Genomic DNA, 27,984 nt, shown 5'->3' on the forward strand with positions numbered 1-27,984 from the left:
TTAGTATGAAATTCAGATCATGTTTGAAACCTGTGATTACTTCTAATTCAGGTGGAAAGTAATTGGAAGATGTTTATTTAATTTGTTCAATTGAAATAAACTAGTAGGGCTCCATGGGAAGTGATGGTCATACAATAAGGGGGAATGTCAATAAAACATTTTTAAATTAGGAATTAATGTATATATTCCTAAGAGGAATGCCAGTATTAAGTATTTCTTTATAAGAAAGCAAAATTCCTGCTGCTAAATTTAAGATTGAAGGAAGAGTAAATACAGAGGTTGAAAAGTGGTTACAGGTCAAAATATTAACTTCATTTATTTCACCCTCTCCCCCCCATAACACAGTGGGGAATACAAAAATTGAATGTGATGTGATCACTCTGGTGTCCTTAGAGATCTTATAGTCTCATAAATAGTGGTAGACAAGAGCTTGGCAGGAAGAATCTACAAGACAGAAGTGAATACCAGAAATCTTTTGAAGAAAAAAATATAAAATGTAAAGAAAAAAGACTGGGCACTAGGAGAATTTTAATTATCATGTTCTTTCTTTTTTGATCTTTGAGATCTGAGAATTTCCCAGAGCGAGTGAATTTTGAGAAAGGACATCAATAGGAAAAAGCTAATTTTAGAAGTAATAAGGTCCTCTGATATATGGGGAAGAATAAATAAAATGGAACACTTCATAATTATAAAGGAAAATAGAAAGGTGTGCATGGTTAAATTAGAGATAAGATTATGCTTATAAAAATGATGTCTTTTTATTATAACTTCTATACTAACAAAAGTATTATTTCACTTGGAAATATAGGGAAGGAAAGATATGATAGATAGCCATCAAGAACCATTTGCTCACTTAGCTCCTGAAAACATACCTAAAACTTTTGAAGATGCAGTAAATATACTTAAACCTACAGCTATTATTGGTGAGTAAAGATGGTAATCCAATTTACTGATCTGTTTGTTAAGCAAACACAAACTACTGCTGCCTCTTGAAAAAGTCAAATTTGAGATTTAGGAATACATATTTTTATATTGAAAACCTTGGTATCAACTCTGATAACTTGCCTCTTCCTCATTTTCTATAATGTGATTAGCCACACTGTCTGCTTTTTTACAGTACATTTGTCTTCATTTCCCACTTCCCTACCCCAGGACAGGCCCTCATATTTATCTTCAATAACTAGTCTTCTCCTCTCCCCTCCCCCCTTGTTACAATTTATCACTCCATTATCAAATTAATTTTGTTTATACACAGATCTGCTCAAGCCTAGCACCCAGCTGAGGATATTGCACTTCATAAATATTGGTTGAATTGTATATTGCTGTTGTTTCTTTAGTGTCTCCTTATTACCTACTGATAGTTTCAGGTTCAGTATCCTGATACTTAAGATCTTTCACAATATTAAACCACCTCTCTTTTCTAATCTGTCTCATACTCTTCCTTTCTATACTTAATGGCTGTGTTCTACTCACAGTTTCCTGTACTCACCTCTGTACCTTTATTCATAGTATTCTTTCTACCTGGAATGTCCTGCAGGTGTTACTTGTTGAAATAGCCACCTTTCCCATAGTTTAATTCAAGTACTTACTCCCAATTTTAATGTACTCTTAGTCCCTTGAATTTATTAGAGTCCTTTCTTGAACTCTTATCCACTTCTCATGTATCATTTAGTTGTGAGCACATCACATCCCTCAGGCTAAGTGAGAATAGAAGTCTTATCTTATTGACTTACTGTGTTTCCCCCAACACTTAGCACAGATTTCTTCACATAGCTTAATAATTGATTGTCAAGGAAATACATTAATTTATCCTTTTAGCATAAGATCAATATTTACTTAGATACAATTTTGTTGTTTATAATATATGGAAAGTGTAGCATGTTATCTAGGAATTATTGTTTATTTCTTAATTCTTCATTGTAGAGTGTTTTGTAGTGTTAGTAAGAAATAATGAATTTACACTCTGGATAAAGCTAAGATAATATGCTAAACTGTCCTCATAATGCTACATACACAATCAGAAATGTTGTATCAGGTCTGTAAAATGAATAAAAAAACATTGAGCTAGGGAGGAGACTCAAGTTTAACTCCTGATCTTGTAGCTAACTAGCCATGTGGCCTATGTTTGAGTAGGTCATTTTATTATTCAGTGCCTTAGGTTTCTCAGGTGAATGGATTAGACTAAATAATCTCAAAGAAATATTCCTTTTCTATAAGTCTGTTCTTAGCAAAATGCAAAAATTCTGTCTCCAAAAATTGGAAGATATAGCATAACATAACCAGCATAACATGTTGCCTCTTTTGAGCAAAAGCTTCAGAAGGAAATAGTCTTAAGAACAAAAGACTTTCATGATAGGTTATTAAAACATTCATTTCAATAGTAAACATTTTTATAAAAATTCAAGGGACAAGTCCAGATATTCTGAAATTTTGTTGCATTTTGTAGGGTTTGAAATAAGGACACTACTGGGGGCAGCTAGGTGGTGCAGTGGATAGAGCCCCAGCTTTGAATTCCGGAGGACCGGAGTTCAAATTTGGTCTCAGACACTTAACACTTCCTAGCTGTGTGACCCTGGGCAAGTCACTTAACCCCAACCTCCAAAAAAAAAAAAAAGAAAGAAATAAGGACACTACTGTTTTCTTAATACAGAGACATCTGAGACTTGTAAACTATTTGAGAGCTTTAGAAATAGCTTCGTTCATTTTAGTTTTCAAGACTATACAGATTCTTTTGCAATGATTGAAATTTTATTCAAATCAATGTTAAAAAGTATGAGCAATCAAGAATTGAGCATTTATTATATATAAGGCAGTGTTTATTGAACTTAGAAATAAATTTGATAACTTTCTCAGTAGTATATCAGCAAGTTCTCCAAAAACCTTCTAAAACAACGTTTCTGAGACACAGACCTGGGCCATGTCACACTCTACTGCAAAACCTTCACTGGTTCCCCAGTGCTTTAGTATAGTATATAAACACCTTAGCCCGATATTTAAAGTCTTCTGCATTTTTATGGCTCCCATCTACCTTTCCAGTTTTGTTTCATTCTTTTCCCCTTCAGATACTAGTCATATTGGATTGTTAGTTACTCCATACACTCAGTATTCCATTTTCTATGAACTTCATGTATTCATGTAAGCTTCTCCATATTCTGGAATACATTTCTCAAACTCTGATCTGAGCCTCAAAAATTTAAATCTTGAAGAATTAACTTGAATGTTGCCTTTTTATGATTGCCCAAACTGTTAGTGCTCTTTCTTTTCCTGAATTTTTCTTATGCTCATCACATCTGTATATAAAATGTATACATCTTGTGCTATTCTCCACCGAAGAATGTAAGCTCTATAAGATCTAGGTCTGTTTCATTATCTTTGTATTCACACATCCCAATAGTGCCTTGCATCTAATTGATTATGAAAGAAGAGAGAGGTATTATGTATTTCCTATATTATTATTTTACTATTTGTATAATGAAATATTTTGTTCATTTTTCTTATGTTACAGGTGTTGCAGGTGCTGGTCGGCTTTTTACTCCTGATGTGATCAAAGCCATGGCCTCAATCAATGAACGGCCAGTAATATTTGCCTTAAGCAATCCTACAACAAAGGCCGAATGCACAGCTGAAGAAGCATACACACTTACAGAGGTAATAATTGAGGATAGGAAAAAAAAGTTAGAAACAAATATAATTTTCTACAATTCAATTCTAAGCAATCAAAAATTTACTATAAGCAATCTTTTCGATTTGAGTATTTTAAATGCTATATACATTACTAGAACTTGATCTGTGTAGAATTTCCCCTCACAGGCTGGGGTTAAGTGACTTGCCCAGGGTCACGCAGCTAGGAAGTGTTAAGTGTCTGAGACAGATTTGAACCCGGGTTCTCCTGAATTCAAGGCTGATGCTCTATCCACTGCGCCATCTAGCTGCCCCAATCAATCTGTGTAGAATTGGAATTGTTGCATAGAACCTTGGCAAAAAAATTACTAAGAGTACATAAATATATTAGTTATAAGAGGAAGATGAAAAATAAACATATATCTCATTCAAGTATTTTAGTTCTATTTGAAGTGTGTTAAAAGAAAAATTAATGAAAAGGTAATTTAAAGTGTTATTTGAACTGAACTAATCAGTTATTAAAACTGATACTCAAAATGTAATTACCTTATGATTTTTAAAGAGTAATCATCTTAGGGAAAAAAGTTGATAAAAGAAGGTAGTCTGATTTGCCCACTCTAATGGGAGGGAGGGAAAGGAACGCAAAGAGCCTAAATAACTGATACATCTTAAATCATTTGTATTTGGCATATATGATGGTCAGATGTACTGCCATCATATAAGGATCTTCCTTGAGTCTGATCATCTTCTAGAACAAAGTATCAACAACAACATTGATCCTTCTCATTTTTGATATGCATATACCCAGCTGGGAAGAATGAGGAACGGCATCAAATTGTTGGTTTTAATTTGCTTGTGGATGATGAATACTTTATTATACAGTGTTTTGCTGTGTATGAAACCTGTTAAAATTCATTTTGGGGAAAATATAAAAGGCAGGCCATAAGTAATCAGGTCATTTAGAATACCAGGTTTCCCATAACCTGCCTTTTGAGTCTCTTGCTAGTTGACACAGAACAATTATTCATTAGTTTGCTAATATTATTAACAATACCTGCTCATATTTCATCATCTTATTTATGAAGATAGTGAGACTTGATTTAATAAGCTTGCTATAACCAATATGTAGGGGTCCAATGTCTCATTGAGATTTTTAGTTCAATTTTAAGCTAACTTAAAACTTCACAGAAGCTTTTGTGACACTGTCTATCCCAAGTAATAACAACTGGCACTTCAAAAGATGATAAAAATTATTTAATGCATTATTATTTGACCTTCTGTATCTGTTTTCCTTGATCTTTGAGACTAAAGAAAATCTTAAAGGAAAATAAGGAAATAAAGTTAATATGGCTTGATTTGTTCTTAAGAAAATATGTTGGCTCAATTCTTCGCAGAAATGAATGCCAGTTTTTTTAAGTATATATTTTTATCAATTAGCATAAATCCTCCTCTCCCAAACTGCTAAAACAGCTCAAAGTGGGAACATAAGAAAGCTTTTAGTGCTCCCAAATAGGTCTGATCCAGAGCAAAGTGACTGCTACCCCCCAGTTGAGCTCTACAAGCTTCTGAGTTGGACAACAATAAATGTGCTTGTCTCTGGCTCTCTTAGCCTTCTGAAAAGCTCTGCTGGTTCAGAGTGACAGAAGTATAAGCACCCTTTGGTGTGGAATTTCTGCCCTTGATATTCCTTTACAGGTTGCAGACTATGTCCAAAACAGGATTCAGATTTCTGCTGTCTTTCTCTGGTCTGAAACACATGACTGCTACTAGCTTCTGGACTTGCTCCTTCTCAATACATTGTCTTGGGCCTTCTACTGTTCAGAATAGCACCCTCGGCATACACCCCCATACTCTGGATCTGTGATACCAAACTGGAAAGTGGGCAATAGTGCTTCTAATTGGCACCTGTCCCCTTCAAGATTCTCATGTGAGTCAGGGACCTTTGCTCCCCCTGGTGCAAAGCTGCTCTCTATGCTTAAGAGTATATGGCTCCCTTGGCCACTGATCTCCATGGTCTGAAGATCTTTTAGTCTGTCTTCCTGTTGCCAACCTACACAGGAAAATTAGCTCAATTACTTGTTCTTGGATTTACCCATCAGGATTCTTCCTGATACATTTTCTAGATCTGTTTGGAGGATTTATAGGGAGGAGCTCATCTGTATTACTTCCTACTACTTTACCATCTTCTCAATATCAGTTCTATATCAAGGTGTGTAGTTTCTTTAATCTACTCTTTCTGACATTATTAGTAGCATTGGTCAAGTTTCCAGTCTTCTGGTATTTCTTTCTCTGTGATTTCTCTTAGAAATTACCAGCAGTCATTTTGAAATTAAATCTGAGACCAGACTTGGAAACAATCTAAATTAAAGTAGCTTGGTTCTCTTATTATTTCCTCACCTGTCTTGGGCAGCACTCCCTTTCAAGAGGACTTTCTGTTCTTTCCATTTGGAGAATTGTTCTTTCAGAAGAAGCAAATGGGTTGAAGAATCTTCCTTCTCTGTTACCTTTTAAAATTATGCCATTTTCCCAAACAAACATATGCTGTGCTATTATGGAAAATATCCATGGTTTAAGTTCAGGTCATCATTTAACTCTTTATCTTTAGTAGTTTTTTCCCAAATGTCAGTGATTAAAATTTATATTGCCACCTAATGCAGAGCTTTTTTAGTTTCATGGTGTTTTTTACATATAAGAAAGTTTATTATCCTTATTACATGTAAGAAAGTTTATTATCCTTATTTTATAGGTGAGAAAACTGAGGCACAGAAAGAATAAGTAACTTAACCAATGTCACATAATTAGTAAGGAGCAGCAATAAGATTCAAACCCTTGTCTTCTAATTTTAAATCCAATAATCTTTCCATTAGAACATATTTTGAAGATCAAATGAAATAATGCATTATAATAAATCACTGTAAAATATAAGCGTGTGAGCTTATTGTGTGAGTATTGTTGTGTAAGTGAATATAATCAGAATGTCATTTTAATATCACCATCCCATCTCCATTCCTCACAGGCTAAATTCTCAATAAGAGTCTTGAGTCCATGGGATCTTCTGTTTGTTACACATTTGTTATGCATTTTTTATGCAAGTTACATGCTATGTGTTAAGGATACATAGACAAAACAAAAGTCTGTGCCCTCTAGGAGCTTACACATATGCACAAGTGTTCGTGTATAGAGATATATTGATATGTTACATATATTAGATATATCTAGACTAGATAAATCTACTAGATATGTTGCATCTGCTTATATCTATCCACATACACACAAATAGGGGCACCCATATATAAGCAGATATAAAGTATATATAAAATATTTTCAAAATATAGTTCTAAGAACTTAGTATATCTGAGAATATTTGAATGAACATGGCATGTACAGAATATGAAAGGAGGAACAAGGGAGATCACTTGGAGGATGTTGGTCCACTCTTCTAAAGTAGATTACAAATCTAGTACAAAGGGGATTCAGTAGTAATGGTAGGTAGGTAGCTAGATATCTGCTGGGATTTTCACTGTATACTTCATTGCTATTCATCTGTTCTTTTATGAAGAAGAAGTAAGCTAAAGAACTGAAGGAGAGTCAGCTCTACCTTGGTCCAGTACTTTGACTTCTCTAGGACTCAGTTTTCTCATCTGTAAAATGGCAGAATTGAAGTAGAGCAATACTTCTTAAACTTTTTCCCTTCACAACCCCTTTTCACCCAAGAAATTTTTATGTAAGCCCAACTATATAAAAATAGGTACTGAAAATAAATCATAATTTGTTAAATTGTTAAATCACATTTAGTTACAAAGCCCCATATAGGGCCCACAGTTTAAGAAACTGGGGTACTAGATGAGTTCTAAGATCCTTTCTAACTCTTATGTGTTCCATGATTCTATAATAAGTCAAGAAAACTGGAAATCCAAAAAGTGTAATTTGCTATCTTAATGAGGTAGTAAGTTCTCTGTCAATAGAAGATTGCCTATTAGTGTTTAAGAAGGGATCAGGAAGGCAAATGAAATATGTGAACCTTTAAAATTTTACAATTGAAAGAAATGTTGTCCTTTGAAGTTAATTGTATTAGAGTGCTACTTTTATACCAGTGACATCCAAAAGATTTTAAGGACTCTTCTTTAGGAAATTATAGAGAAACAAGGAAAAAAGTTTGTGTTGTGTTTTCTTTAAATGCAGAAAAACATTATATAGAGACATAAGAACTATGTATGAGACTCAAGCTCTAGACTCAAGGAGCATCAAAGAGCATCAAGAAATTGGATCAATGAAATAATCTAGATAAGGGCTTCTTGAAATTTTTCCACACACAACTTCTCTGTGCTCAAGAAATGTTTACCTGGGTGTTGTTTTTGTTGGTCTATCATTCTCAAAGAGGACTATATTAGGGAGTAATCCCATGAGACACAGTGAATTGGATTTAAGGGAGGGAAGGCTGTATAAAGTTGCCTCACTTTTTCCTCCAGAGCCAGTGACCAAGATATAGATCAGGATGACTGGAGATGGCCCTGGATGTGAAAGGAAACTGGCCTTTTTAAACTAAAGTCTTAAACAGATCCTATTTTGACTGAGGCTGAACCCATTCAGTGATTAAGTCTAGATGGTAATTGAGGCAAAGAATCTACTCTTTCACCTAGTCCAAAGGTAAAAAACAAACGAATGAATCTGGGAGGAGAAGACCCTCAGGATTTCTGGCCAAAGCAGAAATAATTGTTATTTACAATGGATATATAAAATAGGTATACAAATAAAATACTTACTGATAATAAATCATAATTTTGCAACCCCCACATTCAGTTACACAACTCCATTCAGGGTCATAGCCCACAATTTAAGAAGTTTTGATGTAGATCAGTGATCAGCAAACTACTCCACCAGGGCTAGATCCTGCTACAGCCTGTATTGGTAAGGCCCACAAGAACTACCCTTCCCTCTCCCCTTTTTTTTTTTTTTTTGAATACGTTGAAACTTTGCTTACAATGTAAATTTACTACCTTGAGAAAATTTTATTTTCCCATTCACTTGTAGCAAACATTGGGTGACTTCTTGTCAGGGAATTTCTTCAGACTTTTCTTACTCTAGCAGTAGGTTGATAACCTGCTCTCTAGGGCTCCTGAAATTCTTTCTCAGACATTCTTTAAGTTTTCATAGACAGTTTGAGCCATACAAGAAAACTGGTCTCCCTACCTTGAGTCACATTCTATTTTTAACCAAAAATAGCATTGTCCAACCTGATCATCTTGTTAACAGTGTGTAGTGCAGTTCAGAGTCCTGCTTTTCCCCTATGCTGCTTGATCCTCGGCAATTATTTAAGCCCTGTGCTTAACTGTTAACTTCTAGCAATCGAATATCTTCAAAAGGCTTTTGAAGACTTGTGATCTCTAAGAACATTAAGAGACAGACATCTTGACATAATAAAAAAGAGTTTTAGGTCCAGAGATCTAACAGTTCAGATCTCTACTCTCTCACTTAATTGCCTCTGTGAATTTTAGAGATACTTAATCTCTCTGGCCATCAGTTTCCTAATATGAATTTAGAGAGTTTCTTTAATTTCTAAATTATCTTCCAATTCCTAATTCCTGTGATCCTGTATATTCTGAAATCTGTTTTAAGAGAATATTCCCAAAAATATTTTGATGTTATAATATTGATGAAGTAAGCATATAGTTTTTTCAAGATCACTACTTTGAAAGAGAGCACTTTTTGTTTAAATTCATTTAATGAAAGCTTTTTAAAAAATACTTTGTCATGTTTTACATGTAATGTGGTAGCTTGTATTCAGAGAAGGCATTTAGAAGATTTGGGTATCTTAGTGCCCTCTGCTGTTTGAGAATATTTTCTTTTAAAATATCATTTAACCTATTATAAATGTAGAATTTAAAAGACTAAGTGAGAGGAAAGAATGTAGATGTAAGTGTACTGTTAAAAGTTTTTCAGTCCAAAATGTTATTCTTTGTTCCTATTTACAAGAATTAAATGGTCTAGGTAGATTGACACCATCTGCCTTTTCAGAATTTGTGGTGGCTAGAAATAACAATTTAAAACTGCCTGATAGCTTTATGTCATAAAAAAAATCTACCTTTAATATTTTATGGAATTAGTTTAAATCTGACTGCAAAACCTCGTAGTATTTCTAGTTGCTCTTTGTAGATAATTTTTGAAGGTTAGATAACTGCTTATAGTGTTCATTAATCGAGTAGTTTCTCCTTTGCTTTCTGACTTCTTGGTATTTTATGGGAAAGTGGTTCACTTTACAAAAATTTATTTTATAAACAAACTTGAAAGGAATATCTCATCTGAGATTTCTCATAAATGCTGCTTAGGTCAATTTATTTATTTATTTGTGATCATTTTGTTGCAGAGTACACCAATTATTAGAGAATACAAACAATTACAAAACTCAATACCTGCCTTCAAGGGAATAATAAAGTTTTATTTTTTTCCCTAAGTTGAAAAAATAACTAGGAGTTGTGCTTGTTTCTCTGAACATACATGGTATCACTTTTGTACTCATTTCTCCTCAGTGATGTTGACAGGTAACAGTATCGTGTGTATTGTGGTATTTGCCAGTCATTTTATCCTTGGTTTCTGGTTTAAAATTGAGTACAGAAAAATTACAACATCTTTTGTCTTGAAAATCAGTTTTTTCAAAATTAGTAACTTTTTTTTTTATATGATTACTCTATATTGTACTTTCTTGTCCATTTTAATATGTAAATTTTGTTTTTTGTTTTTTTTTCCCAATGTTAGCTAACTTTTATTGCATTAGAAATATTGACTTAGATCTCTCTGGTTTTTGCTTTATAAATTTTGCTTCATAAGTCCTATAATTTTAGGACTTATTTTGTGTGGATTCACTCCTGAATTGTAGTTCAGAAAAAGTCACTTAGTTGTTAAAGAAATTTTTCATTAATACTGTATTTTGTTTAAACAGGGCCGATGCTTATTTGCCAGTGGTAGTCCATTTGAGCCTGTGACATTAAAAGATGGAAGATATTTTATCCCAGGCCAAGGAAACAATGCTTATATTTTCCCAGGTAAACTCCAAAGATATTTTACAGTATAGGATTTAATTTTGTGTGTGCACATGTGCATGTGCACACACCCCCACATAAAAGAAAATGATGGGAATAATGTTTGCTTTACAAAGCAGTTCTAAACTTTGTACTTCCTACAAAAGGACAGTATTTTTCAAATTCTAGGGATTTTATAGTCTTAGAAAATTGGAGGTTTGCAATCTATAATGTAGTATTATATCAGTTGATGAATCAAAACTAAACAAATCATGAAAATCAAAAGAATCCAGAGAAATATTCCATTATCTTTTGCATTGTATTTACTAGTAGTAGAACAAGTAAGTACTTATTCAAGCTTTTTCCATTTGTTTTAAAAAGCTTCGCTATAATATGAAAAGCAATGCTTTCAACTACCAGTATTCAGATGGTGAAAAAGGAATTACAGTTTGGATGGAATTAGTGGGAAAGCAGAAAAACGTTCATACTCTGTCTGGTTGGAGATTTCATTTTACTCCATTATTTTGTTTGAAATGTTGTGAACTCCCTAAGCATTAGTGTATCTGGATTTTATCAGGGGGGGGGGGGCTTTGTTATGTAGAGAATCATAAAATTGTACTATGTATATCACAAGACTAATACAAAGATCATTTGAGATAATTAAATGAAGCACTTCATTCTATGTGTTTATGTGTGAACTATGAAGTGCTATGTGAATGAGTATTGACAGTAATTATAATATCCTTCTTCAGTAACATTAAAGCCATAAAATTTCATTTTTTGAATTGAAAAATATAAAGAGCTAGAAATAATTTAAAAAACAACTAAAAGAAAAAAGTTGCTTTTAACCAAAACAGGGGTAAAATATAAAATTTAATTTTGTATTATCCATACCACTCTTCTCTTCAGTTGACATGAATAATTGATTTGACAATATTTGAATTTTGGGTGAAAACTTAACCTCATTATTTTAGGGATTTATAATTTTGTTGGTGCAGGTACTTCCCCTCTTAGTTAAATGATCTTTGACAATTGGCTTAGTTAAGAAAAATTCCTTACCTTACTGATAATCTAATAAAGAGCCTAGACATACTTAGGTTAAGGTTCTCAATACATGACTAATTGATTCCAAGCCTTTGTTGCTTGGTAGACCCTGCTATGGTTGCATTCCTCTGCTTTAGCCTTTAAGAATGAATGAGGCTAGGACTGAAGGCAGAAACAATTTGGCAGAGTAGCAAGAAGCAGTATAATAAATTCTTCTCAAAAACTCTTCCAAACAGTTCTAGAAAATGCCCCAGACTGAATCTTAATGGGAAATTCCAAGACAAAATCACAGTCAAAATTGGCATAGAAAGGAGAGTCTGATGGGGGGAGCACCTTTTGAGGGACATTCCAACATTAGAAGAAGTTGCATAGATCCCAAACTGCTGCAGGGATATCTCACTTGGCAGAACTGGTCCCTACTACTAAGTTCCAATTATGAATCCACAGAGAGATAAAGATAATCTCTCCTAATCCTGATTCTGCTTCTCACCATTGTCCCACCACAGGCCTAGGACTGTGTACAGGGAGGACAGGTTCAGGAGCAAGTAGCTCCTGCCACCTGCATAGGAGTCTCAGATCATAAGTGAGCTATCAGTTGTGACCTCCTAAACTAGCACAGCTTTCCAAATGGTTAATAGAGGCTGACTCAGCTGATATCTATTGTTGCTCAGTCCTAAACCTGGGTCAAGAACTTGAAGAATTACAACCAAGGCAGGCCCTGGATCAGACCTTTGGGAGTATTGAAAGCTTTTGCAGATCTCTAGCCTGAACTATGCTTAAAATATTCAAAATAGCAAGAGGCTCATCCCAGACCTTAACTCCAGAAGTGTACAGAGCCCAGTCCTAATATCAATCCCAAAGTCAGACAGTATGCTGGGAAAATGAGAAAAAAAGCAAAATAAGACTTCCACCATTAAGAGGTATTATAGTAACAAGGATGCTCAACAAACCCATAAGGAGAAGAAAAATAACTACAAAACCCAGACAACAAAAAGCTCAAAGAAAAATTCAGCTTTGGAATAAATTCAAATAGAGATGAAACAAAAGTTTCATCAATCATCAAAGTTTTTGTCAATAAAATGAAGGTGCTAAAGGCAAAAAATTGAAATCTATAGAAGAGGGATGCAGTGGATAGAGCACCATCCCTGAAGTCAGGGATGTTCAAATCTGGCCTCAGACACTTAATACTTCCTACCTGTGTTACTCTGGGCAAGTCACTTAACTGCAATTGCCTCAGAAAAAAAAAAAAGAGAGAGAGAGAGAAAAACTTTAAAAAGTAAGCAATGATCACAGACTAAATAAGAATAAACCACTTACATTGTAATATGGGAAGATGAACCCTATCATCAGAAATTAAAGAGGAAGTCCAAATGGGCAAGGCTTACAGAGTAATTCTGTTATATTTTGAGAAAAATGGAAAAAGGAATACATGAGTAGAAGGAGAAGGAAAAGGACTTACATATGGTGCTCAAGGAGACATTATCATAAATAAAGAAGAGGGAGCGGATAGGCTTATACTTGAACCTTAATTCATGGAAGATTTTGACAGATGAATTCCTGGACTTTTCCCCAAAAAATCTCTAAACTACTTGATGATTATGTGACATATAGGTACTCCCTGGTTCATAACCTGGCCAGTAGAGATGCAAAAAAATATATTTTTCATACTTATACTACAGGCAGAGCAGATTTTATTGTTCATGTTTTCCAGATGGAAAAACTGAGACTGAGAAAGGAGCAGTAATTCCCTCAAGATTGTAGAGCTAGTAAATGGTAGAATTAAAATGAGAACCTGTCTCATGACTTGGAGTGCAATGAATGGTCTTTATGTTTTACCATAACGTCTCATTTATTATTAATAAAGAATGACATGGTTATTGATGTTCATTTTTTCATTTGTTTTAACTTCCAGAGTTTAGGAGATTAGCAGAAGGAACTTAATATTTTGTATAGTTTTCATTTTTTGTTGACTCAAGGAATTTTCTAAAAATGTAAAGTGATGACTATTATTATGTTGTCTTTGCACTCTTTGAAAAGCATAAAATTTCATGTGATATGAGATTAATTTGCCAAATAACTTAAAACATTTTATCTTAGGTGTGGCTCTAGCTGTAATTCTTAGTGGTGTTCGGCATATCAGTGATCACGTCTTTCTAGAAGCTTCAAAGGTAATTGTTTTGGAAATTTGGAGGGGTTGTGGAAAAATTAGGATACTGAGACAATTGTTTTGGAGAACAATCTGGAATTATCCCTAACCCCCAAAAGTTATAAAACCATATACCCAGTGATACTACTATTAGTTGTGTTTTCCAGTCAGGAAAAAAGGAAAAGAACCTATGTGATCTAAAATATTTATAGCAGCTCTCTTTGTTATGGAAAAGAACTGGAAACAAGGGGATGCCCATCAATTAAAGAATGGTTGAGCAAGTTTTGGTAATAATTGCGATAGAATACTACTGTATTGTAAGAAAGGATGAGCTGGTTGATTTTAACAAAATATGGAAAGATGTGTATGAAATAAATGAAGAATGAAATGAACAATATTATAATATTGTAATATTGTTAAGAGGACAACTTGGATATTTTGAGTATTATAAATACTCAAATTAACTACAGTGGAAGATACAATCCACTTTCAGAGAAAGAACTGATAAATAAAAATATGCTTTATACACACACACACACATTTGTGCTAAATGGTGGCCTCTTCTGGGGAAAGATTAGGAGGGAGGGAATAAAGGAGATAGTTTGTAACTTAAAATGGAACCCAAAATAATAACAATTAAATGTTTAAAGTAAGATAGATTCTTTTTAATGTAATATTTATAATAGTTTGCTTTCTCAGTGCTGAATTCAACTCCCATTCTATTTCCCTACCCCCTCAATAAAGTTTTGAGAGCAAAGGAACTATTTCTTTTCTGTCTTTGTATCTCTACTTTCTGCTTCTTTGCTTGATATATAATAGGTGTTTAATAATTGCTTTCTGAATTGAAATTGAACATATGATAAGTTTCTTTTCATACTAATAGAAAATAGTTTAAATCAGTCTGGCAATGAAAGTAGTATGCCTGTTGCATTTCTGGCCTACCCATCAGGAAGTTGTGCATTTTGTATAGTAATTTTTTAAAATTACATTTTAAATAAGAATTCTACTGCACTTATAAAACTGAATGTTTTTCATTTGGCTATAGAAAAAATTCAAATTCATTGCTGATTTTTCTTGATGTATTTGGCTCCACAACTCCAGTCTCCACAACATAAAGTCTAGAATAGGAATTAATTTTTGAGGACAGCTACAGATGTTTATTCTGAAATAGTTGTTGAAATAGTTATTGAAGTCTAAGAATAATATCAAGCACTTGTATAGTAAGAAGAAAAATGGATTTGGAACCAAATCCTAGTTTTGAATCTTAGTTCTGCTACTTAACTGTCTGTGTGTCCTTAATCATTTTATAGTGCTAGATCTCAACTTCCTTTTTTATAAAATCTGCGAGGCAACCCCAGTCCTTATTGTTTTTTACCTCTCTGAAACATTTAACATTTTTGATTACCTTCTCCTTTTGAATATTCTCTTCTCTCTAGAATTTTCATGACACTCATTTTCTCTTTATCCTCTGATTTTTCCTTCTTAATCTTTTCCTGAGTTATCACCCATATTACATATCCCTAAATGCAGTGTATCCCTTTTTATTTGTTTATTTTGCTATACACACTTTAGGTGATCTTATTAGTTTTTATGAATTTAAGTATGAACATTCTTCTTAGTAAATTTCAGACACAATTTTGGAGCATGCAACTAGTAGGGAAAATGTAGTGTCCATGTTTTAAGAACTAGCTAAATGGTATAGTGGATGGAGTTCCAAGCCTAGGTTTGGGAACTGAGTCTAAATCTGGCCTCAGAAACTTACTAGCTAGCTGACCCTGAATAACTCACTTATATTTGCCTCAGTTTCCCCATCTGTATAAATGTATCAAATGAAATAATGATTGTAAAGAGCTTAGCACATTGCCTGGCACATAGTAATTGCTATATTTTTACTATTATTATTAGTCATGGTAACAGGTGTTTTGACTTAATTATTCTTACTGCTTATATTTTACAAATATGGGGTTACTTTGGTAATGAAATTCTTCCAACTTCTACAAATAACTGTGGAATAAGGCAAAAATTTAAATAAAACTTTTTTTTTTAATGAAAAAAAAAAGGAAGGTCAAAAAATAAAAGGTGAGAGAATTAAATTCAATGGTCTCTGAGGTTTCTTGAAATTTCATGTGATTTTTTTTTTTTTGGACATCTTTGCTAAGTAGAATTTAACAAGAGTACAACTCCTTTTTTTATGTGTAGTTATGTATTTTCATATGCGGGTGGTGTTTTAGATTTATTGCTGCCAGAAAATAAGTCTGTGGGTTTTATTTATTTCCTATAGTAGTTTTTGATACCCCTCATCAGATACCTGTAATGATTCTGTGATATTAAAATTTCTTTTTTCTCTGTAGGCATTGAGTGAACAATTGACAGAAAAGGAGCTAGAGGAGGGAAGGCTTTACCCACGACTCTCCAATATTCAGGAAGTTTCAATTAACATTGCTATTAAAGTAAGTAATAAATAAAATGTACTACTTTATGTAATATATGTGCTTTTGAATTTGACATTGTGAGAGGGTGGTCTGTTGGTGAATGAATACACAAATCAAAACTACATGCAAGCATTTGAGATGTTCAAACTTGATTTCAAAGTGAGAAAGAGAACACGATTGTTTTTGTTTTTGTTTTTTTTGGTTGAATATTTATGCTACCAATATGTAGTTAGACCAAATAATCTTTGCAATTTTAAATCATCTGGAGAATGATTTGGAACTATGCCCAAAAAGAGGGAAAGGATCCACATGTGCAAAAATATTTGTAGCAGTCCTTTTTGAATTGGCAAAGAACTGGAAACTGAGTAGATGCCTATCAATTAAGGAATGGTTGAGTAAGTTATAGTATATGAATGTTAATCATCGCATGTGTGCAATTGGTTCTGCTTACTTCACTTAGCATCCCTTTGTGTATGTCTCTACAGGCTTTTCTGAAATCAACCTGTTCATTATTTTTTACAGAACAATAATGTTCCATTATATTCATATACTACAATTTATTCAGCCATTCCCCAATTGATGGGCATCCACTCAGTTTCTAATTTCTTGCCACTATAAAAAGAACAGCTAGCTAGCTAGATATTATTGGACTTATAAAGAGCTATAACAACAGAAATCTCTGCATTGTAGTAATGTCTCATAAACTTATTAGTGAATTCCCTAAAGATTTGCTAATCCTCAAAAATAGTTGCCTTTGCTGAGTGCCTACTATTTAGAATTATATACTTATTATAGTAACACACTTTTATAATATACACTTACTATAGAAAATGCTATGGATTATGGAAATGTCTTCTGTCCTCAAGAAATTTTTAATTTAATAAACATAAGATACATATATACAAATAGCTGTAATAGAAGAAGAATATATTCATTTCATAAGAGAGGTGCTTTTCCAACGCTTCAAGTATATGAACTGAGTCTTTCAATCATTTGAAAACAGGATAAGGTAGATATTCCAGACAGAGATAGTTACATTAAAAAAGACATAAGAATGAGAAAATATGACATGTTCAAATATAGGCAGATAGTCCACTAGAGGCAGATTACAGGATATATGAAAGGAAATAAGCCTGGAAAGATAAATAACAGCCATATTGAAGAAACCTTTACTTCTAGCCTAAAAAATCTGCAATATTTTTGGTAAACAATAGAGATCATAGACTATTTGTTTAAAAAGGAAGATGATAGGAATAAATCTATGCCTTATGATAAATAATTTATCTAAAGCACAGAAGATAAGGAAGATAAGATGGAAAGAAGATGAGAAATGAATTGATCTGCTAGGAGATTATTGAAATCGTCTTAAGTATTAATCACTAAAGGGCTGAATTAAGTTATTAATAATGGAGAAGGAAAGGAAAGGAAAAGATAGGAGGAATATTGATTGGGGAATGGCCAAGCAAATTGTCTTACCTGAATGTAATGCGATATTATTGTGCTATAAGAAATTATAAATATGATTAATACAGAGAATTACATATAATCTGATGCATAGTGAAACAAGATGTTCTTGCCCCCCCCAAAAAAAATCTATGCACAATGACTACAACCACATAAATGGTAAGAACTATCATGAAGCAATCAGAAGTGAATGTTGCAAAATTATAAATGAACATTAGTCCCAAAGAAGAAATAGGAGAAGACACTTCACCCCTCTTTTTGTTAGTGGGAGATTATGTGTAACTCAGACCTTTTTTAAAAATTTTTTGCTTGGTTTTACTCTGTTTATTGATTTTTCTCTCTTTAAAAATTGTTTGTCATATGAAATAACACAATGGAAAAGGGTTAAGACCTATATTTCCTAAAGATATAAGCAAGAAGTAACTTCTAACTTTCTATAATACTTGATTAATGTAGATGATCTAAGAATAAGAGGCAAAACAATACCAATATCAAGAGGTTCTTTGGAAATGTTTTCTGGAAAAGATCTCTGACGTCAGTTTACTTCTCGGTTACTTGTCTCAAAAATGAATTGAAAATTGTATGGCTATATAAAAATCATGTAACATGGCTTTCTACAAAAATTTATTACTGAATCAAAATAGCCTTTCAAATAACTTTCTTATTCTGTAAGCATATCTTCAAATAATTCAATATTTATTGTGTCAACCACATTAAAAACTTTTATCTGTTCTATATCACTAACAGTAGAACACTAACAGTTCTTAGCACTCTTCTTTCTCACCCAAAGAGTGCCTTTGATTATTCATGCAAATTCATTAAGAGGTATCTGAAAAAGGAGATGATACTCAAAGCTTGGAAAAACTCAACATGTTGATTAGTACTGAAAAAAGTATTCCAGAAGACATCAATAACTACAATACCCTATGCCTACTTTCCCATCTCTTTAAAGCTTTATGAGAAAACTGACAATATGGCTGCTTGAAAAGGAGGCTGTAAATCCAGTTATTATACCTAGTCTATCAAAATCCTAGAATTCATACCAGAAAAATAATAATCAAGAAATCTATTGAGAAACTACAAGTGATTTCTTCCACCCTAAAAAGTCATAAGAAGTCAGCCAGAAGCTCTTGGCTAATAGGAAAAGGTACTAGCCCAGCCAGAGATGGCTAAGGAAATGAGTAGCTTGCCAGGTCCTGTATCTAGAATTGGCAAGAGTAAAGAGCTCCCTGAAAAAAGCCCAATATAGGAATCTTGCAAATGCTATATGGTATCAGCAGTAACCAGAAGTATGACTTAGCAGTAGCCAGCTCAGGACCCCAGATCTAGGAGGTTATTAGCTAGCTTATACTGTCTTAAAAGGGCTCCCTAAATATCTAGGCTTAGAAGTTAGAGCTTTGAAGTTAGAGCAGAAATTCAAGTGACTGAGCAGTATCAAAGTGCACCAACTACACCACTCAGTAGTACAGTAAAAGGGACAGAAGGGTAAAATCTTCTCCTGGCACAAAGCCCCAAATCAGGAATTAAAGCCAGAAATCTGAGAATATCAAAATATATTTTTTAAATGATTAAATCCTTAAAAATCATTGCAAATCTAGAGATACCCAAAAGGAAAGCAAGTAACTCCGTAACAACTGCAAGCAAAGAGGAAAAATGAGTTTTCCACAAGGACAACATGAATACTTAGAAAAAATTAAGCAGGAGATTAATAATTTTAAAAAAGAAGTTCTAGAGGAAGGAAAGAATTATTGAGTCATTTCAGTTCTATTCAACTCTTCATTTCTACATTGAAGGTTTTCTTGACAGGGATACTGAAGTGGTTTGCCATTTCCTTTACCAAAAGATGAAGAAACTTAGGGAAGTAGGATTAACTGACTTTCCCAGAATCATGCAGTCACTTAAGTATCTGAGGCCAGATTTGAACTTAAGAAGATAAGTTATCCTTATTCGGGGCATAGCATGCTTATTCACTACATCACTTAAATGCCCTGAGGAAAGAATTAGAAATTGAATAAATAGCTTAGAAGAGAAAATGGTGATTCTTCCCAAGAAATTGAATTACTGAAAACTAGAATAGACATAAAGAAATAATCTCTAAAAATTAGAATATACCAAACTGAATTTAGCTATCCATGAGGTAGCAAATAAGATTTCAAGTGGTGTATTTTCCTGATGCCTCAAATTCAACAGGTCCAAAATTTAATACCTAGTCTCATTTTGATTTCTCCTTTTCTTTCATGTACCCATTCAGATGCGATGTGGTGCCAGTTCTGGCTCCCTTTAACCTCTCTAATGAGGACTATCCTTTCTTGTTCTGCCATTGCTGCAGACCAGGCTCTCCTTACACCCCACTTAAATGAGAAGGTAATAGCATAGTCATTGGCGTTGGAGTCAGCATCCATCCTAGGACAAGAGCTCTGCATCCCATCTTTGATAACCTTTTTGGCCTTGGCAAATCACTTCACTTTACTAGATTAAATAACCCTTAATATCCTTTCCATTCTAACACAATAATATTATGATTCGCTGGTAACTATGGTAATTACTTCATAATTGGTCTCCCCGCTTCACACTGTTAAAAATAAGCTTTCTGACACATAAGAAAAATTCCCTTGCTCAAAAATCTTTGGCTCTTCATCACCTCTAAAATAAAATACAAAAACCCTAGTCTGACATTTCCCTCCCACCCCCCGACCCCCGAGGCTGGGGTTAAGTGACTTGCCCAGGGTCACACAGCTAGAAAGTGTTATGTGTCTGAGACCAGATTTGAACTCCTGTCCTCCTGAATTCAAGGCTGGTGCTCTGTCCACTGCGCCACCTAGCTGCCCCCCCAGTCTGACATTTAAAGCTCTTCAAAGGTTGGCTTTGACTGACTTCTCAAATTTTATTGATTATACTCCTTATCTATTCTGTCCCCCAACCATACTCAAGCAGTCCTATTCCCTGATTTCATTCTTCCCATTCTTCATGATTTCAACTAGGCCATGTTCTTTGGCTGATATTTTCTTCTACATCTTTGCCTAGTGAACTTTTTCTATTCTTTCAAGACAATTTCAGATATAGTGATATCTTTCTCATATTTCTTAAGTACCTTCTCTAGGCCCCTTCTTTGCCCTTACAATCTAGCTCATATCATATGTATTTTTATGCATTTCTTCTTTCACCACTTAGACTTTAGGATCCTGGGTGACAAGGACTATTTTGTTCATTTTCTATCCTTAGAGACTAGTCTTGCACACTTTAAATCCTTAATATTTTATTCATAGCATAGTGTGTTGATTTAATTTATTAATATTATAGCATGAGTGTCTTGATGCCTTTTTTTCCTGCAATAAGTCTAAATAAAATGGTTTATACCAATAAGGAAAAAAATTAAGAAGGGGAGATTGAAAGATGGTATAAAATACTGCCAGATATTAAGTCTGTTTCCTTAAGTTCAGTTCTATAGTGGTCTTATAATAGTGCTTGGCATTTCTCAAATGAGTCAATGGTTACAAAATGATGTTTGAGTTATTTTGATGCTTTGGTGAAATAAGTAAGTGATCACTTTATTTAAAGATGAAAAATCAAGTCATTTAAACATATGTTTGTTATATATTAGCTTATCCTCATTAAATAAAAGATAAATGCATGAAGTTTTTTTTAGCAGTTCTTGACAATCCTTATAAAAGTTTTTGTTTTATGTAATTTGCGTCATTGGCACAGATGAACAGCATGTTTTTTTTTTTTTCTATTCAACATCAGACACTTGATTCATTAGTACCTGAAAGAATCAGACTTGCAAACTTAACCAAAATAGACCAGGTTTATAAAGTGCTTAGAAAAGAGCAGTCTGAAAAAAATTCATAAAATTGTTTCAGTTTGTTGGGGGTTTTAACCAGTATTATGAAATATCTAATGAAATATATATATTTTTAGTGCCAAAACCACCTATTGGGGCAGGGAGAGAGAAAAACACATATTTTATAGTTATTTTCATCTTCTCTCCCCCAAAAAATTATTTTGCCTTTTTCATTTACATTGGGACACATAAGAGCATTTTCTGGATACATTCATAGGAAGAAGTTTAGAAGCCATGCTATAGATTGGCATCTGTTCTACTTGTTCTACTCCTGTACTTTTTATGCTTCAGCTTTCAGGTGCACTGCCATTGCTCTACTTGTTATCCCTTCAATACTGTCTGAATATAGTGTTGCTCATGAAAACTACTGAAATGGGTCATATTTTACTAAACACTCACAAAAATAGCAGTAAAACTGATGTGCCTTAAGTATAAACCCATGGAAGCAACTGGAACGTTACTGGTTGATTTATTTTTCTTTTCATTGTTAGCATTACACTTTATTCCCTCTCTGCTTCATAATTTCTTGCAGCCATCAGAATATATGTTAGGAGTTGTATCTAAACCCAATTATTTGTTTTTATTGCTTTTCTCTACTTATTTTCCTTGGTGTTTCACTCATTCTTCCTATGTTTCACAGAACAGTGTTGCCAAGTTTCTTGGTATTTAGCTTTTCTGATCTTATATATTATATAATAACTATAATACTGTAGGCATATCAATCTTAACATGTTCATTATAGAAGTCATCCTTCCTACCCCACCCCAAATGACCTTTCTTCCCTATTTTTGTTAGACCACTACCATCCTTCCATTCATCCAGGTTTGTAATTTTACCATTATCTTCCTCTCCTCAATAATTCCTGCCCCCTTCTCTCCACTCATATTGCAACTACCCCTGCCATTACTTGCCTAAATATTTCAATAGCTTCTTCTTTAATTTCCCTGCTGCAATATAGCTGCCCATGTGGTATTCTTTATCATATTACTCTTCCTCAAATACCTCCACCCATCTCCCTTTTCCTCCCTTCCTCTCCTCCCCTCTTCCCCTTGCTCTCTCATACTCCTCCCATTCCTCCTTTCCTCCCTCCTTCTCCCTTCCTTTCTTCTTATCCATCTCTCTCTTTTTTTTTAATTATTATAGCTTTTTATTTACAAGATATATGCATGGGTAATTTTACAGCATTGACAATTGCCAAGCCTTTTGTTCCAATTTTTCCCCTCCTTCCCCCCACCTACTCCCCCAGATGGCAGGTTGACCAATACATGTTAAATATGTTAAATTATAAATTAAATACAATATATGTATATATGTCTAAACAGTTATTTTGCTGTACAAAAAGAATTGGTGTTTGAAATAGTGTACAATTAACCTGTGAAGGAAATCAAAAATGGCAGGCAGACAAAAATAGGGATATTGGGAATTCTGTGGAGTGGTTCATAGTCATCTCCCAGAGTTCTTTCGCTGGTTCAGTTCATTATTGCTCTGTTGGAACTGATTTGGTTCATCTCATTGTTCAAGAGGGCCATGTCCATCAGAATTGATCATCATATAGTATTGTTGTTGAAGTATATAATAATCTCTTGGTCCTGCTCATTTCACTCAGCATCAGTTCATGTAAGTCTCTTCCAGGCCCTCCCTCTCTTTCTCTCTCTCCGTCTCTCTCTCCCATCTTTCTCCCTCCCTCCCTCTCTCTCTCTCTCTCTCTCTCTCTCTCTCTCTCTCTCTCTCTCTCTGCCCCCTCTCCCTCTCCCTCTCCCTCTCTCCTTTCCCCTCTTTCCCCCTGCTCTTCTTTCTTTCTCTCTCCCTCTCTCCCTCCTTTCCTTTCAATCTATACTTTGAAGAATTATTTGACATTCAGTTCAAGAACACTTCCTTCATGAGTCCTTTCCTATCCTCTCTAGTCCCTTCCTGCAGCCAATGTTTGTCCGCATCCTCACTTTGTATTTTGTATTTACTTTTTTAAAATAGTTTTTATATTTTTTTCCTACTTAACTCTCAAGATAATTTTTAGCATTCATTTTTATAAGATGTTTGACTTCCAAATTTTTCTTCCTTCTTCCCTCCATTTTTCTTAAAATGGTAGCCAATTTGACATAGGTTATATATGTGCCATCATATAAAACATTGCCACATTAATCATAATTGTAAAAACAAAACAAAACAAAAAAAAAAACAGATCAAACAGGGAAGAAAACATAGGGGGGAAAAAACATGAAGACAGTAAGTTTGATCTGCATTCAGAGTTCATCAATTCTTTATCCAAATGTGGATCACATTTTCCTTCCTGAATCCTTTGTACTTTTCTTAGATCCTTGTGATGCTGAAAACTGAGTCATTCATTGTTGATCATCATACAATGTTGGTGATTATTATGTATAATGCTTTTCTGGTTCTGCTCATTTCACTTTGAACCAGTTCATACAATTCTTTCTAAGTTTTTCTGAAATCTGCCTGTTCATCATTTCTTATTGCACAATAGTATTCCATTACATTCATATACCACAGCTTGTTAAGCCACTCCTCATCCCTCAATCTCCTATACTTTTCCATCATGTAAAAGGCTCATATAAGTATTTAATGTAGATCCTTTTCCCTTGTGTAACAGTTTCTTTGGGATACAAATAATATAGCAGTGGTATTGCTAGATCAAAGGATATACATAGTTTGGTTGCTTTTTGGGCAGTTAACTTTGCTTTCCAAAATGACTGGATCGATTTATAATTCCACCACCAGTACATTAGTGTTCCAATTCTCCTATATCCTCTCCAACATTTTTTATTTTCTACATTTACTTCTTGTGTGACTCCCCTGAATTTCTTAGCACTAGATCCTTAGGACCCTCTCTGATATCTTGAATTACAATAAGGTCCATAGGGACCTCAGATTCCTGGTTTGAATATTGTGGCACAATGATGCCAGGCTGGCATCTAGTTGTTTCCCACAGCTACCAAGGTCCCCACCTTCTGCTTTTGTTCCCTCTGAACAAAAGACTTCTATATTATGCATGCCCCTTATTTGGTCATGTTGATGCTTGTTTTTCTTAGCTTCTGGCTGATTTGTGCAATTCTGTGACAGTGTTATAATTGTTGGATTTCTTTTGATCCTGATTGGATCTGCTATGAACTTCAGGGTTTTTCCTTTTCTCTATTCAGAAGTGATTAGAATATGTCTTCATATGATTTCTTCATTTGAAAACTGCTCAGTTCTATTGTTCTGATGAAAATTTGAAATGTTTCTATTTCATTGAATGACCATTTTTCCCTTGAGATATAATGCTTATTTTGCCAAGTAGTTGATTTCCTGGTTGTAGTCTTAGCTTCTTTACCTTCCAGTATATTTGTGTGTGTGTATTTTGTACCAAAGACATATGGTTTCCCCACATAGAACATTGGCTCCTTAAGGATAGAGACCATTTCATCTTTCTCTTTGTACTATTGGCAGTTTCCTTCATGTCAGACTTGTTTAATAAATGCTTGATAATTGATTGGCATCTGTATGTCAGATCAGCCAGTTTTATTGCATTGGAAGTTTCACTTTTCCTAGCTATTTTATTGTTGCTCAATGATAGTTTCTTTCTTGCCCGACTGGGTGGTTTTTCTTTTTCTTTGCTAATTTGTTTTTGTTTTATTTGTACATTTTACTTAAATTTTACTTGAGCAGTTACTATTCAAGATATTTAAGTTTTCTAGAATATTAACCTCTGGGAAAGATAATAAACATTATTACCCACATTTTGCATAAAGAAGTAGACTGAATATAGTCATTTAAATTTTTTTCCATCTCTGGAAGGAAACAGGTTACAATTGAAAAATAAAAATAAATTCTACTTTAAATTGTGTGGAACAAAAATAATCCAAATAGACATTTTTGGAGTCAGAGCAGAAAGCAGTTTATTCAATACCTGTGGGAAAGGGGGCATTGCCTTCCCCAGGGTATCACAGTGAAGTGAGGCAAAGGACAGGCAACAAAGAATAGTTTTTATACCCTAAAACAATTTTTACCCCATCTTGGGCCCCAGCTGTTTCTGACTTAGTATCAAGGCTCACAGTCTTTCATAGGAATCCACTCTACTCTTTGGGTATAACAGCAAGTGGTTTGTGCACGATTAAGCAGGAGTACAAGCAAGATGGGGAGGTCCTGGAATTGTAGCCCCAAACTATGGTAGGGGTCAATTTTCTGAGAAGGCCTTGTGTCCATCCCATATACTAACAAGAGCTAAAAGAACGAAAGATCCTTTTAAAGAACTAAAATTTAACCAACAAATTTAAGAAATTTATCGTATACTATCCTTGTTTTTTGATATTACATGCAAACTGCATAATAATATTATTTTTCTTTCAGATTACAGAATATCTGTATGCCAAGAAGATGGCTTTCCGTTACCCAGAACCGGAAAACAAGACTGACTATGTTAGATCAAGAATATGGCGAAGTGATTATGAGTCTTTGCTGCCAGATGTATATGAATGGCCTGAATTTGCATCACAACCTCCCAAATTACTTGAATAGAAGCATTCCTTCTAAAAGGACACTTGCTAAGCTGCAGGGACCTCCTTCCCCACCCTCCCCATTTTTTCCACACCAAGTAGAGAAAATAATTAATATTTGCAGGGTTTTTTTTTTCCCCCGTATTTTATTGTCTTACTCCATTTTGCTTGATTTATTTCCCCAAGTATCTATAAATCAGATCTGTGAGAGAATACATCACCTACATTGTTTGTGCGTTTTTAAAAAAGAAAAAAGTTCAAATGACTATGATGCTCTAATACAAACTTGGAGTACTTACCACACTATATATGTTTAACATATAAATGCATATGTATTTTTTAGATGTGTTTATTGTATTCCCATTCACTGCTGACTGCCAAAGTAAAATTACTTCTGCCATTATAAGTAATAATCTTCTCCCATCCAATTCCTTTAGGATTATTTAAAATTCACTCCTGTGGAAGTGAATAACAAATTTTGAATTCTAACTTGAAGCAAGAAACCCCTTTAATTAGAAACTCTATATTTTCTAAAGTCTAGAGGAAAGCTTTTCCTGGTATCCAAAATGTTATTCTATTTAACCATAGACTTTGTGAATCTCTGACATACTGAGTTGTGAAATAAGAAAAGTTTTCTATATTATTTATTTTCTCGAAAATATTATATTGGTAGGGTGAAATGAGAGCTAGTATGAGCTTTATAAAAACTAAGGAAATGGTCAACTAGTCTATTGAAAATTATACCAAAATTGTAATCAGGGCCTTTTCCCTTTTTTGGAACTTTACATAGGTAATATTGGTTTATAATTAACAGCATACTAATTAATTGCTTGATCTTGAAGTTATATTCTAAAACAAGCATAATTTACAATACTTCCATCTTGTTGAATTGCAAATGAGTCTTTAAGAACAGAATGTAAGGCAGAAGAAGACTTAATATAATGTATCATCTTCATAAATTATTCAACTAAATAGTCCCCCTTCATAATCATCTCTTTGGGAATCTCTGTTTCCTCCAATTGCCTTGACATTTCTCACAACATTTTTAGAATTCTTTGGAGTTATTTTTGAATTCTGTGGTCTTTTTGCTTTGATTTTCACTAAAAATTTTCATTCTCATGAGGTGGACTTGAGTTTTAGAAATAGCTAAAAATTGTTCAGAGACAAGTATGATAAATGAGGTGGGTTAAGGAGATGTGTATATCTTTTGCAGGTTAGGGATTTAAGCATAAAATAATGAGATTAATTTTCTTTAAACTAACTTTTAGAGGCAATTCCAAACCAAGAGTTTAAGATTTGAAAAACAATATTTAATTGGAAGTATACATTTTGGTCAGCATAGTAATTTGTAATCTCATTTCAGATGTGTAAGTTATTTGATTTTCTTCATAGTCATGTGCTCCTCTAACGTAGAAAAATGTATAGTGGCTCTTAGGGGGGAAATCTTTTTTTCTATCCTTTGTTTCATTCTTCAATGGAAAGAGTTGTTGAAAGGTGGATTGATGATAATTCTGAGTATGATTAAGTATTTTTTGAAACTCAGAAACCCTTCAGTTGATCCCCATTGTTTAATATGGCTTCATAGGAAATTTGGTTTAAATATGGATGCCCTGATTATTCACCATTATGTTTTGTAAATCTATTTCCTATGAAATAAGTAAATTAGGTCCATAGTTATACATTTTTCATGCTTGGAGACAAAGCATTTAACTTTTTTTCTCCCTCATTGCTCTTCTTTTAAAATAGGTAGCTTTTTAATTGATTCTATCCATAAAATTGTAATAATTTGAGGTTCTAATGTAGTATTAAATAATGGGCATAATTATAGATATCTTTCAGCTATTGTTTTTTGAAGCCAGGAACTACGAATTAGAAAATAAATTTTACGTTGTTGGTAAATATGTCCATTACTGTATTTTCAGTGTATAAT

At 33.7% G+C, this 27,984-nt stretch overlaps 1 protein-coding gene across 1 annotated transcript in view; it reads left to right on the forward strand.

Moving 5' to 3' along the window:
• Positions 1 to 26,274, forward strand: part of ME2 (malic enzyme 2) — a 66,119-nt gene extending 39,845 nt beyond the window's left edge. Inside the window, exons 11-16 of the mRNA XM_074279379.1 lie at positions 809 to 923; positions 3,506 to 3,648; positions 10,559 to 10,661; positions 13,779 to 13,849; positions 16,179 to 16,277; positions 25,909 to 26,274. Coding sequence (XP_074135480.1) covers positions 809 to 923; positions 3,506 to 3,648; positions 10,559 to 10,661; positions 13,779 to 13,849; positions 16,179 to 16,277; positions 25,909 to 26,076 — 699 coding nt within the window. The 3' untranslated portion in view covers positions 26,077 to 26,274. The remainder of the gene's footprint in view (positions 1 to 808; positions 924 to 3,505; positions 3,649 to 10,558; positions 10,662 to 13,778; positions 13,850 to 16,178; positions 16,278 to 25,908) is intronic.
• The last annotated feature ends 1,710 nt before the right edge of the window (positions 26,275 to 27,984 follow it).

Source organism: Sminthopsis crassicaudata, chromosome 1 (assembly GCF_048593235.1).
Source record: "Sminthopsis crassicaudata isolate SCR6 chromosome 1, ASM4859323v1, whole genome shotgun sequence".
NCBI lineage: Eukaryota > Metazoa > Chordata > Mammalia > Dasyuromorphia > Dasyuridae > Sminthopsis > Sminthopsis crassicaudata.